The sequence below is a fragment of the Solea senegalensis genome, linkage group LG15 (genome assembly GCF_019176455.1).
Source record: "Solea senegalensis isolate Sse05_10M linkage group LG15, IFAPA_SoseM_1, whole genome shotgun sequence".
In the NCBI taxonomy this organism is placed as follows: domain Eukaryota; kingdom Metazoa; phylum Chordata; class Actinopteri; order Pleuronectiformes; family Soleidae; genus Solea; species Solea senegalensis.
The window spans coordinates 5434561-5449027 of record NC_058035.1 but is presented as its reverse complement, the minus strand read 5'-3'; the positions used below and the strand labels follow the sequence as shown (position 1 = coordinate 5449027).

At 38.9% G+C, this 14467-nt stretch overlaps 1 protein-coding gene across 2 annotated transcripts; it reads right to left on the bottom strand.

Moving 5' to 3' along the window:
- Positions 1–25: 25 nt before the first annotated feature.
- Positions 26–13442, bottom strand: hif1an (hypoxia inducible factor 1 subunit alpha inhibitor). Of its 2 annotated transcripts, none has more exons than XM_044045397.1 (8): positions 13008–13442; positions 6419–6669; positions 5806–5954; positions 5534–5679; positions 4229–4335; positions 2816–2879; positions 2608–2736; positions 26–2049 (listed from the first exon to the last, which is right to left on the bottom strand). In XM_044045397.1, the coding sequence occupies exons 1-8, from the start codon at positions 13185–13187 to the stop codon at positions 1993–1995; spliced, it is 1083 nt and encodes a 360-aa protein (XP_043901332.1). In that variant the 5' UTR covers positions 13188–13442; the 3' UTR covers positions 26–1992. The 2 variants fall into 2 exon arrangements, with proteins under 2 accessions (XP_043901332.1, XP_043901333.1); XM_044045398.1 differs by having other exon boundaries at positions 2608–2718; positions 13008–13441.
- Between the last annotated feature and the right edge of the window lie 1025 nt (positions 13443–14467).

Sequence of the window (14467 nt, the reverse complement as noted above, 5' to 3'; positions counted from 1 at the left end):
ATTCAAAACACGCACACACGTGCCGTAACTTTGCAAACAAACTTTAATCAGTGGGTGAACACATACTCGTATGTTCAAAACAGAAAACCAGCATCTATCAATGAAAACAAGCTTTCACCTCAGTCACTCAGAACTTTTAAAGCTGTTCAAAGTGAAAAATATTTGACAGAAAAATTAAAAACACACACACACACACACATTTTTCATTATGTTCTCACAACATGGAGTGCCCCACCCATGTCAAGCAAGGCACACGGTAAACAAGGTTAATCGAGTAACAGAGGAGAAGTGATTTTTGTTTTGTACAACTAGTTTTTACAGAGAAAGTAGCACTGTTGGATGACTGTGCAGTTTGTGAGAAACAACTCAAGCAAACAGATGTGGCAAAACTAAACGACTAGAAAACGCATGTATTCCTCACAAATTAAGTGCTTGGATGTCCCTAGTTTTAGTGCATCAATGTCACAGGCAATCACAGCTTTCTGGATATTACGACCGTCGGCTAGTTTGCCAAATACAACACAATTTATGAAATGATCCCTTCCCTTTCGTTAACCTTTTTAGTTTGAGGGAGCACTGTGACTGTGGGAAATTAAGGAGGAGTTCATCTCTGAGGAACTAGAATCCTTAGTTTTGAGCGAGTGCAGGGGTTTTCTACTGCAGTGTGACTTAATCCCAGAGCTGCTTCACTCAATACATTTGTACTGAAGAAGCACAATATTATATAGTGCATGAACCAGGTAAGCGCCTATGTGAACACTAGATGGTGCAATATGTCCTACTACAAGTGGCAAACACACAAGCTTATTTCCAGCAGATGCCCCCCCAGTGTAATGTTACACTGACACGACTACTACTACTACTACTAATAATAATAATAATAATAATAAGTCAGTTAAACAGTTAAGTCAAACCCCAAGAACCACCAGAATTATGTTCACATCTACTGAGTTTCCAAAACAATGTGAAATGTATTTTCTTCTCACGCATTAAAACAATAGCTGCAACACAAATTGCACTTTGTATTTTTTTCTTCTTCTGTGCTCCCTAACCTGTTGAATACCAGGGCAGCACATCCAATTAAGTCCTCAAGGTATAAAACAAGCTCAAACACAAATAAATCAGCAAGCCATTACATATTCCTTCAGCTGAATATCAAGCCCTGCTTTTATGCACTCCCACACACTTCTAAAAATCAAATTTCATTACTAAATGACATTACTTTTTTCTTTTTTCCAAATCTCAGTCAATTATTGCTGTGCCTCGTCTGTCTCGTTTGTGAGGTAACCACCGCTGATCGCTCCCAGAAAACCTGCTATTAGTCAGTGTCATGATAAAGCAGATTATGCAGATAAATATAATAAAAAGACACTCAGATCTGTCACCAGTCATGAAGCGGTCTGTGTGATAAGGACGGAGGAAATTCAGTCTGCATTACTAATTAAGCCACAGCTGTGGGTTTGTGTGTATAAAGGAAATGACCTGCATGAGCTGATATCGACTGTCTACAATATATGTGTGTGTACATACCCCCTGATTTATCAATTAGTGGTCAACGTATTGAGGTTGCTCCAAAGGTACCGATCTCATGCAAGGTTTTTTTGCGTCTGGGTGAGCAAATGCACCCAAATACCCTTGAGCTTGAATTATGAGCATGTTGACAGAACACTGAATCACACATATATATATACAGTATATATATATATATATATGTATAAAAAGAAAAACTTCAAGTAGCGCAATTCCCAATTCCCATGAGTTAAGTCGGACTTTTCTTCAACATTTGTTGTATGTGTAATGACAATGGCACTCTTGAGACAACTGAAGTAGAACAGTTTCAAGATGGCCGCTTATTGCCATGCAGTCAGTATGCGTGTTACACACACACACACACAAACACACGCATACACACACACACACACACACACACACACATACACACACACACACACAGCAGTTTCCGCAGCAGTCAACAGATCAAAGGTGGGGCCTCTAACTGAGACCGTGGTCATATCGGCCCTTGATCATCGTTTTCAGTAAAGGTCCAACCTACAGAAAAAAAAAACAGCATTCTTAGATAGACATATTGTATTGTTTTATACACCGTCCCATCCAGACTGCATACATCCTCCCTTTGTACTAAATCAGATACTCCATAAATATTTATAGTAACTGGGCTGCGGGACGGGTCAGCATGCCCCAGGGATTCCATCTAACAGGTGACCTTAATATGATCTGATTTAATGTTCCAGAAGTGGCAGCGTGACATTCATGTGCGACTCACACCAATCCACCATAACATTATCTGTGTTGATGTTGTCACACATTATTGTAAACACCAAATTCGCCAACATTGCGTGTTTTCTTCTGGTGAAGGGAACAGAGACATTTGGCAACAGCAGCGCAAGATATGGATGTGGTCAGTTCGGGGAAAGTTGAAGTTGAAACAGAAACTATCAAACACTTTGTGTAACAAAAGTGCACGACACAAGAGGAAAGTGTCATGGAACATTTTTTTCTTGTTGTTTGACAGACTTAAAGGTGTTACATCGCGGAGAATAAATCACACTTCATTGTAAAGAGAAAGAAAAATCAAAAGGTTTTTACTTCTCGAGGGTCTCCAAGTGCTTCTCCCAGCATCTTCTCAATGTTTCTCATGATGGCCACCTTCTGATGAGCCCGCAGAGGGTACTCTATCCTCCTGGGTGTGGGGGCGCCCTGAACACAGGAGTCAAACTGGTGAATCGTTGGGAAAAGAAAATACAGAGTACTAAGACAGAACAACAGTCAAAACTAAGAATTCAAGTTGACCTACTTTGTACCAGAAGTTTACTGTGATCGTCACGCCGCCATTCAGCAGTGACTCAATGTGATGCCACCTAAAGAAAATAAAGTAGACTTTTTTTACAAGCTCCACTATGGAAATTACCAAATATTTATACAATGACTATAAACGTATGAATATGAACAGCTTGTGATGGTATTTATTAGGGGTGAGAACACACTAAAATACGATCACTGATGCGAGTTTCATATTATCACAATATTTAAGTTGCGATACGATATTATCGTGATAATTAAGTCACAATACGATATTATCACGATATTTAAGTCACGATGCGATAACATCACAATATTTAGGTCACTATATGACATTATCATGACACTGCAAAACACATCGTTTTTTTACGATATCGCAATATGCAAGTCACGATGCGATATCACAATATTATCAAGATACTGAAAAAAACTAAGTATTGTTTATGATATTATCACGACACTGCAAAATACTATATACTGATATAGTAACATACTATATCTATATACCAATACTACTGTTTTGGTATACAGAATTTGCGAAATCATATATTGCAATATACTCAGACAACAGCTCTAGTGAGAGTGAGCACTTGGCACCATCTAGTGGACTGAACTGTCAATAGATTTTTTTTTTATGTTGATCCACAAAATCGATACAGTGAAATATCGCAATATTGTGCATGGCGATATTATGTCACATTATTTGCACTTCATTTTATTTGTTTACTGATATACTGCAACATATCACTATATTTTACTGTACTGATTTCCCCCACCTCGCCCCTAATATTTACGAATATTAGTATTCAAATGACATTTATAATAATTAATAATTAATATTCAAAAATTGTGAGTTTTACAGTAACCTGCATGTTCCCATTTCAAATCATATTATTTTTCCTCACAATGAGTTACTGATGTTCATAATTAGGGACTGATGCAAAAAAATGATCTTGTTATTGATTTTTTTTTTTACAGATTAATAGTTTAGGGTTACCAAACTAGCATCGCTTTAGTAGCAGCAGTGACTAATCTGACTACTCTTTAGCAGTTAAGTCTCTTAACAGAAGTATACAGAAGACACCAATTTCCTGCATGTGTTGTGGATTCAAGCTCCAACACATCAGCTTTATTACCTCTGTCAAGGCGGTTGTTTTCAGCCATGTTTGTGTATGTTTATGAGAAGCATATCTCAAATGAAATGTGAGATAGGGGAGTATATCAACACTGCAGAACCTCGGGGGCCTTGGCAGAGATTTGTGCTATCATTTATTTCTCTAGTTAAGAAAAATCTGTATATAAAACATAACTAGCTGTTTTTATAGTTAAATAAAACAAACATTATTTAAGTATATAATGTTACTACACAATCATTTCTATAGTAAAGATTTCTAGACGTACTTCTTACCAATACATAGGGATGTAAAGGACATCTCCTGGGCCCACGACTGCCTCATAGCCGACAACATTCCTAAAATTAGGAAACCTTGTGTAGTCAGGGTTATCGAAATCCACCTAAAAATGACAAATATGCATTCATTAAAACGTATGAACCGTGCATTCATTAGAAGTGAAAAAAAACATTTCATTCTTTTGTCTTTGGTTGATAACGGTAGCAGACATTAACTGGAGGGTAACGGAGCCCCCTCTTCTGAGGTTAACTCAGCCCATTTTGGAAAATGCCAAGAAGTGGGCTGAGAGCTGAGTGAGGAGGACAAGGGAAAGTGGGGAGCAGTACAGGGGGCGTGGTCTGGTGGTGAATCTGACACCGAGCTGTAGCTGTGTGACTAAGAAAGCCAATGGCAAAATTCATATGCAGTAGCAGGAGTTTGACAGTGGAGTAGGCAGTGGATATGAAATATGAAATAAACAACATAGATACCCATATACATTAGCGGTGGGGAGAAATAATACAGTGAAATATTGTGTTTTTAGCATTCTTATTTTTCTGGTGTTACAAACATGAAAGTTTTGTGGATGACTATAAAAAAATATTGTGATAATATCATATGGGGAATTAAATATCGTGATAATATGTTACTGTGATGTCTGGTGATTCCCACTCCTCATATACATTGACTTTCACAGAAAAAAGTGGTTGAGTTAAGTTTTAAAAGTGAGTCCATTAGAACTAGGGGTGGAACTAACCTGTTGATTATTTCCCCCCCGATTAAATGAGTACACTTGTTTGGTCCATAAAATGTCAAAAGATGCCAAAAATGCTGAACAGCGTTTGTTTGTACACAAACCACAATGAATCCGTTTCAGCAAAGAAACCAGAAAATATTCATATTTAAGAAGCTGAAAAACCAGGAAGCTTGTTTTAATTATTAAAAATCAGTAAAGTAGATTAATCAAACTCTTGTCAAATGAGTTAATACAATTCCAATAATGAATATAAGCTCCACGAAACTCTGTTCCGCAGTATAGTGGCGTTTAGATCTTGTGCCGCCAAGAGACATTAGAGCACAGGAAGTGGTTAGTTTTATTTCAATACAGGTGGAGGCAACAACAACATTGTACACGCAAACACTGCCTCAGCCAAGTCTGACAATATTGATTGACAGAGAAGCCCATTTTCAGGACACAGGATACAAAAAAGATTTAATTATTTCTCTTCATAAAGACAAAATGGAGGCAGAGCAATAACATCAACAACAAAAAACAAGAAATCTGCAGGTTTAACTTGATCTCTCTAGTGTTGTTGGCTTACTTGGCTCTGTCTGTCACAGGGGTGATGCACTGGGTACGGGTAAAGACACTCAAACTGTTCTGGATGGAAGAGGATGCATCTCTTGTGCCCTTTGATCTGTGCAAAGAAGTTCTGCTGCTCGTCATAATGTGCTGGTGTCACGTTGCCTGTGTTGACGGAACATTAATGTAAAAATGTAATACAACGAAAATGCGAAAGCATTTGCAGACGTGACATTTTACAGCACAGATTAAATGACTTATTCAGGAAGTAACCATTGTTAAATTCCTCACCTTCCATGCCTATGAGCAGAAGATTAGATGTCAGCTGCCCCCAGTTTCTCTTGGCTTGCTGCTTGTTGATCCAGTTCCAGTTGAAACCAAGGAAGTCAACAACTATCTTCTTCCCGACAGTGTCATTCAACGTCTGCTGCAGATATACTCTGAAAGAGACGTGCAAAATGCATGAGCACTGTGGTTTTACAGACCTGAGACATGAAGTAGGTTCCAGTGCAGCTTATTTTCAACAGCGCCGTCAACACGTATGCAGGATATACGCTTGTTCAATTCTGTTTTAGTAGATTTGACATCCTACCTCTCATCTGAAAGGCTGAAAGTTCAGTTGAAGTCATACAGCACTTACCATGAAATACCATGACCTGGCTGCCTGAGAAGCATTACAGACATTTAGTAAGTGATCTGTGCTTGTGTGGCCATGCCAAGTCAGGTTATAGCAACAAGCCTCTTCCCTGATCCTCCAGTCTAAATGCTTAGTCACCCTGCACCACTTTTGTGTGTGCTGTGAGGGAAAACACCTATTCACTACAAAACATGCATTATCACATCCTGGTACTCTTAAGTTTGCTTCGCCCAGATACTTCGAGGTCTGATTTAAAGTGCACAGTACCTTCCCTCTCCTCCGATTTCCTCTGTTTCATGCATTTTGTCCACAAATTCTGCAAATTTCATTTCCACACGCCTTGACTTGGGGACAAAGTCCTGAAAGTTGGACATTTTCTTCTCATCGTAATAGAGGAACTTGTGGTTTTCTGCCATGTAAACAGAGAAGTCTCCATTCCCAATGTTCTCCCGCAGGTATGCAATGTCCCAATTAAGAGCTGGATACACAAGGTTTGTGTCCGTCAAAACCACCGGTTCCTGAAAGCAGACAAAGAACATTTGAAATATAGAACTAGTCAAGTGAATCAGTCCACAACCTCAAGTAAAGGCATTTTCTATTTAAATCAACATTTAGAAGAAGTGCTGCTCATCTAAAATAGGAGAAGGCACATAACAGCCAATACAATAATAGAATATAGAATGAATAGATGTAGGACTGTATTATATTAAGACAAGATGTAATAACGTTGGATACTGCAATGATAAAGATAAGACCTTCTGTTTTTGGTTCACTGTGACACTGGGAAAAAAAATATTGAATGCATTATTTTCATTCCAACGTTTTATTGAAAACATGGAACATCCTTCATCCCCCCTCAAAACATCTCTGCTACTCTTGTCTTGCACACACATTTGAATGATGCACTAAACTCATTACTACAATTTAACATCTAAAAATATCTCCATCACTGCTTGTAACTGTTCTTTGTCTCACACTGCACTAAACCTTTAATTCGTAGTCTTACTGCAACATGTGCTAAATGAATCCATGACAACAAAATGTTTTGGGCGGTTTTTTAACATAAACGTGAGAATTTGCTGCATCTGGACTGGACTGGAATGAGCTGAAATCCCAGCACACGCAAACGCAGCACATCCACGGACAGAGAGAGGGGGATGTGTGTGTGTGTGTGTGTGACTGATTTGAAGGGGCTACGTGACCAACTGAACGTAGCAAGGGGAGCGCGCTCCCGCTGTACGCGCGCCTCGTGTCGCCTGAGCGGGAGAACGTGCGTAAAGTGAGTGCACGTGTGCGCGCGTCCGCGCTGACGGTGATACCGGGCAGCAGAGCAGTGCAGTGACTTCTGCAGCGTTGTTCTTCAAACGAAGTCACTTTGATCTGTGAGGGTTTAAGTTCCTTCCTCATGAGTCATTATTAGCTCTTTCACGTCTTCATTAGTTCAGTATTACAGAAGCGCATTGTATTCACTTGAACAAAAAAAATTGTTTGATTTTCGGAGTTATCATTTTTGTTTTTCGGAGTATTTTTTTTTTTTAATTCATTCCTTTATTGAGAGATCGATTTATAACAACATGGACGACTTGTTTTGTAAGTTTTACTTTGATCTGGGTTTAAAGTCACTGGGAGATAGTCCTGTCCTTAAGTCACATAGATGGTATTAGTTTGTCGACTCTACGCAGGCACCTGAGGACTTTGGGGGTGTTCAGAAGGAAAGCCCATCCAGATCTGCTAGACATAGCAATGTTTTTTTAGGATCAGTTGGACAGATATGGCATGCTCCATGGATACAAGTTGATGCATTTGAAATGCAATCAGGATGGCTACGTGGTGACTCCAGAGACGACAAGGAGACTGCTGAAAATATGGGAGTCACTGGCAGGTTGGAGGTTCTCGCGAGAGTTCTCGATAATCCAGAAAAAAAAATTACTCCGAAAAACAGGAAAATAATTACTCAGAAAAAAGAAGATAAAAACTAAAAACTAAAAATGAATTACTTTTTATATTTCCAAATTAACGCAATGCGCTTCTGTACAATATGAAGTCGGTTTTGTGTGTCATCAGGACACAAAACCAACTTCATCAAGACTCTCTCAAACATTTACTAATATAGTGACATCTGAGACATGGAACAGTCCAGTTTCCCCTCCTGTCAGACAAATAACACTTGTAAATTCTACATGTTCAGTCATGCAACTCATATCCACGAGAATCTGCTCTCATCAGCTTTATTATTAGGTACACATACTGTTCAGCTGCTTGTCAATGAAAATAATCTAAATTGCCAGTGACATGGCATTTAGGCATGTAGACATGGTGAAGATGACCTGCTGGAATTTAAACCAAGCATCACAATGTAATGGCATTAAACCAGAATGTAATGTAAACAGTCTGTATTTATATAGCACTTTTCTAGTCTTGGTGAACACTCCACTCAAAAGCTGCTTTACACTGTCAGGAGCAACAACTTGCCCAAGGACACATTAGCATGTAGCAGAGCTAGGAATCAAACCCACAACCTTCAAGTTGAAATATGACGCGCTCTGAGCGACAGTCGCCTGTAATGTCATATACTTTATTTCTATGGCCCTATACAACCCACAGGTGACCGAAGTGCTTTATAAAATAAAAAGCATTACAAACACGCAGTATAAAAAAAGCATGAAAATACCACCAATTAAAAACACACAAGAAGAAAAAGTGAAATCAGAGAATAAAACAGTCATCACACTACTGAGGATTAAAAGCCATTCTGAATAAATATGTGTTAAATTTGTACTTTGGTCACCCCACTGTTTATACCCTGACCTGGACACATCACGCAGAAGCTGGTTGGATGTCCGCAAATCTCTGCCATGCTTGCGAAGTTAAAATTTCAGTTAAATTGGCCGGGGCAAGGCCGTAAAGGAGAATAGAAAGGAAAGGTGTGACGCTGAAGTGACACAGTTGTTTGATTATTTCAGAAAATGATTGAATTCTTCATTATATAATCAGTTTACAGACGACCTTGTCTGATCTACAGCAGCAGAGAACCACACCAGGTGCCACTCCTCGCACTTTATTAGGTGTCCTTTGAACCTTATAGTGGCAATTGGGTGTACGTTGAAAATGTTTGTGTCCCCAAGAGGAAACCAATTGCTAATACTCATAATGCACATAAGCTGCTTTTAGACAGGCACTGAATTCCACACTGTTGCCCACAGACAGTATGTAGGGGCTGAACACGACTACGTAAATGGCTTCTTCAGGAATCGCTCCAGGGATTCTCCTGTCGCCTCCCTGAAGATTCACGTTAATGTCGGAGCGAATAGCAGGAGCTATTCACAGCACCGCTCCATCACACAGAGCCTTTACTGCCATTATGAATCAGCAGACAGGAGGACAATGTTTTTAGGATTTCTCTCTCTCTTGGATCACATTTCAGGACTTCACAATGTTCACGTGGCGTCTGCCTTCGTCTTACAAAACTGCAGTGTTACTAATCATGTAAAACATTTCTCAAGAGGTGACCTTTATCACAGGTTAAATGTGCAGAAGAATGAATAAAGGCAAAGGGGAGACATTTCAAATACAGTGTGCTCTACTGATGGTTAAACAGAGCAAAGGGTTTCAGAATCCAAGAACAGATGGGACAGACCGGGGAGAGGAGGAAAGCAGTTGGGTGGAGGACATTATGCTGCGATAGAGAGATGTGTGGATTGCTTTTAAGAACTTTGAACTGTGATTAAGAACTTCAAACAGTGATAAAGGACTTTAAACTGCGATAAAGAACTTTGAACTGTCGACAGAAATTTGTTTTCCTGTGAAGGGCAGCATTGCACCTGGCAGAAATGATTAGAAGAAGAATCCAAGAATTCTTTGTTTGGATCTGAGTAAGACAAACTATCTTGCCCTCTGTGAAAATGCAATCTGGTGAAAAACTGCTGTATTTTCTTCTAAACAGAAAACATTCAAGGACATCGGTAAAGTTAGTAAAGCAGCAGCTCCATCAGGTGTGTTACACTGGTGCGTACTGTTGGATCCAAACATATCCAAACACAATGTCACATATCTCTTTAGGGTGAAGTGTATTTCTGGCCTCATTAGTGCATAAAAAAATAAAAACTATTACCAGCTACTATTCTGCATATTCAATTTCATGCAATTACATTAAAAGTACAAAATATATCTTCTGTGGAACCTGTGTGTTTGATTACTAGCGCCCATGCAAATACATCTGTCATTGGTTTCTAGTTTATTGCTGAATTATGTTAAGATTTTAATTGTATACAACTCTACAATTGCTCAGATACTGTTATCCAACCTTTTTTTTTTACATTATTTGCTTTATCTGGACAATTGTTGGGACAAATTGAGGTCAGAGGGTTCGAGTGAACGTGTCTTAAGTAAACCAGGTATTATTTATTTACCAAGCGAGCCTAAGTATGTGAGTTAGCATTTGCCGAAATCTTCATAAAGTTGTTGCTCTTAACTTTGACTTTGTCACGTGTTACGAGCAGGGCTGGATTGGTAAGATGGCAAACCTGGAATTTATTTGGTAAGTCGATGCACTTTGGGGGAAAAATTATTTGGTTGTTTTTCACAGAGAAAACTATGTGAGCTTTGTTATTTCCGTCAGCTACTTGATTTTGAAAACACTTTTGATTTCAAATGTTTACGGTCATAATTCACTAATCTGTTGATTGTTTTCCTGATAGATCAATCAGTTGTTAAATTGTAAAATAAATTGTCAATTGGTGTCTCCCAGACCAGATTTAGTAATCGATTAATAAACAATTACTCATTGTAGCCCTAGATTGATCTCTCAAACAATATGTTGACAAATACAATTTGACAATGTGACACTGGTAATTGGCATGTTCTCATTTATAGATGTATAAAAATTGTGTTTGATTGATCACTTTTTTTGGCTCCACTGAAGATGTGACCAAAAACAAAATTGTTGACAATTAAAATGATTGTTTAAGATATTTTTTCTTCTCATTACTGAAAATAGGAGAAACAACGTACTTGTGCTTTTAAATTAATTTTTCCACTTGGCATCGAAGGTAAGAAAATGTATTTTGTCTCCCAAATAATCTAAAAATAAAATTAGACGTAAAACTTGTCTTTTTACTCTAGCCTTCAACGATAGCTCCTTTTTATTGCACCCTGTGTTGTGTGTTACTGTTTTGTTTGCATCTTTTGTTTTATTTCAAAGTTAAAACAGGATTTTTGACTTTTTGACTTTAGACTTGTCCTCTTCATTCCACCCTGTGATGTACTTTGTTGTTGTACTTTATTTTTCTTTTTAAATGTTATTTTATATATTATACTTTGTCATCCACAGATTCCTGTGCACTCCCTAAACTTAAATACCTGCAACATTCAGTCTGCATTTCTGTTAGATTTGTCATGCATAGACAAAAGACCAACTGTTTCTCTCTCACACACACACACACACACACACACACAAATAAAGTTGAGATGGGAGGAGTCAGAGGTTCTCTAATCATTAAAGCTCTCTGCTGCATTTCTGAGCCACAGCAGGTGTTTATGACCAGATGTTGAAGGCAAGCAGACTGCATTACTCACAGGCTTAAGTCCTAATGGGCTTTCCAGTTTTATTATACTTTCAGCAAAACACGGAGACAGTTTGTTAGATAAAACATGAGATATGTAGATGACTTTCTGGGCTCTAGGATACATAAACATACATATTTAGTAGTTGATATTTTTGGTGGCCTATTTATTTCTATTAATTCTCAACTTTATTTATCTTTTCATATTCTGATGTCTGTGGAGGAAATATTTCAACTTCAAAATCAATAAAATCATATATTTTCAAGTTTATAGGGTGCAAATTCATGAAAACAATCTTTAGTTGTAGCTTGAACTTGCAAAAAAACTAATTTTTAAAGTTATGGTCTAGCTAATTATTCACTGTCACAATAAATGTCCTGTGTGTAGGATTTAGTGGCACCTTGTGGTGAAGTTGAACACTGCAACCACATGAATACAACAAGCCTGAAGTTTCAGGTGATATTAAAAATAATGAATACATCATTTTTAATTATTTATGTTTATATTTCTTGTTAGCAGATCTCCACTAAAGTCTACAGAAATTAAAGACGTGTACAATCACCTGATTGCATGAACTACTGTTGGGTTTTGATTGTTGTTGTAGAACCTTTTATATTTATATGAGGAACTGGGTCAGCTGTGCAGAGGCAGAGTTGTGATGCTGGGTGAAAATACTGTTCAGTGTAGTTCCTCCAACACACTTGGAATGGAAGGGTGAGGTTTTCAGCTGCTGCATGTAACTTCACAAATAAAGTTCACACACTGTACCTTTAACTAATCTACAAACAATGCAAGATTGAGAACTCAAGTATATTAGGGCTGCAACAATTATTTAATCATTAATTGACTTACTACTAAAACATGCATTTTCTTCAATGAAATCATTAAAACGGACAAAAGAAGCCATTTGAGAACATCATCATTTACAAGTACTTGATTCATTCAAGAAGAAAGAAACGTTAGTTGCAGTCCTGGTGCATATTAATCGTTTTCAACATATTTATTTTTTGTATAAAACTATTACATCGCAGCAATTTACTAGTTTCAAACATCGATTTTTCTTCGCTATAGATCAAGTGTTCAAGCCTCGCAGAAACATAGAGCACTTTCATTTCCATTTCCTCTCACACTCAATGTTATCTCCTTTTACCTAATACGAACGGCAACTGTTAAAGGTTTAACTTCCAGCTTCCTCAATTTAAGATTCACGCACTTTTGTTTGGACTCATGTGTTAAACGTCGGGACATCCGTTCACTGATGAATGTGTGAAAAGGTTCAGCCAAGCACACGCACCTCGTTATTGATCAGTATCTCTGCCCGTGGGTCCGTGTGGGACATTCTGGGGATGGGTTTGGTCGGGAAAGAATATTTACGGAGCTGGGACTCGTCCCAGCCCCGGTCCTGGACGCCGGAGAACTCGGCGCCGCCTTCGCTCGCCGCCGGATCGGGCTCGACCACTGTCGCAGCTGCCATGACCGTCGACCAGCTGCTGCCTCTGTCCTCCTCCACCTCCTCTGGCTCAAAGTGAAAGCACAGAGAACGGCTTCTGTTCCGGACTCTGTCCTCACTGAGCTATAGAAGGAGGCTGACAAACACGCGAGGCGAGCCCCCTCTTTTTTTTTGTATCCCATTCACAGTGGAGACACACGGTGAGGGGACGTGTGCGCGGTCCTGCCGCCTACAGTCAACTGTTTACACACTGATGTTGACAGCCAGACAACGTATGACCACACGGCTCGAGGCAGGGAAATACTCAGGTCGTGCGAGCGCTCACGGGGTCCGACAGCGACATCTACTGCACTGACTGACTCAACGCCCACTTGTATTAATTCACCTGCACCGCTAGAGGGAGCTGATGTTTTTGTTTTCATGACATCAGAGGCTGGGTGCAGTGTTGTATAAAGTACTTTGAAGGTGATACTTGAGTAAAAGTACAAGTATCTTAACCAGAAAATGACTTTGGTAAAAGTTGAAGTCACTTTTTACATAATATTACTTCAGCAAATTTTTTTAAAGTATATGACAGTACCTCTTCTGATAGAAAATGTACTTACATTTTAGAAGTAAAAACTGTAAGGATTGAACCATGGTGTCTCAGTGGTAGGGTGAGTTGTCTTTCAACTGGAAAGGGTGTGGGTTCAATTCTTGGCTCTGCTAGTCTATACTGTATGTGTCCTTGAGCAAGACACTTAACCCCATGTTGAAGCAAAGTATTTGTACTATTTGTATTTGTTACCTTACAACACTGCCTGGGGGCCAGTGAGCTTGACTGGTCAGGAGGGGGCCACCCCAACACTTTATGAAAAAGATCAACCATTTAGTATAAATGGGTGATATGCATGTCTTTATATTCCACCATGATATTGCAATAAAGATATGAGATCATGAGGGCCACACGCTTGGTTGCAGCAAGAAGACGGGTTCATGACCCAGTCAGAACAATGGAGTTTGCATGCTCTCCCCCCTGTTCTCCAGTTTCTGCCCACAGTCCACAAACATGCAGATTTTGGGATTAAGATTAGGCAAATTGGACAAATTTAAATTGAGCTTGATTGTGAGAGTGAATGGTTGTTTGTATATATGTGTCCCTGTGATGGACTAGTGACTTGTCCAGGGTTCACCCCACATTTAGTCCCTATGTCAGCTGAGATCGACTCTTCATGTGGGGGATCAATGAATAAATGAATCACATCTTCATTCATCTATGTATTTGTTCTAAAAGACCAAACAAAAAAAACATAAATGAGGAAAAT

Coding starts and splice junctions, on each gene's coding strand:
- hif1an (XM_044045397.1), bottom strand. CDS start 13,187: ATGGCAGCTGCGACAGTGGTCGAGCCCGATCCGGCGGCGAGCGAAGGC. Junction 5,680..5,805: donor TCTGCTCATAGGCATGGAAG/GTGAGGAATTTA, acceptor CCGTCAACACAG/GCAACGTGACACCAGCACAT. Junction 2,737..2,815: donor CAGTAAACTTCTGGTACAAA/GTAGGTCAACTT, acceptor ACGATTCACCAG/TTTGACTCCTGTGTTCAGGG.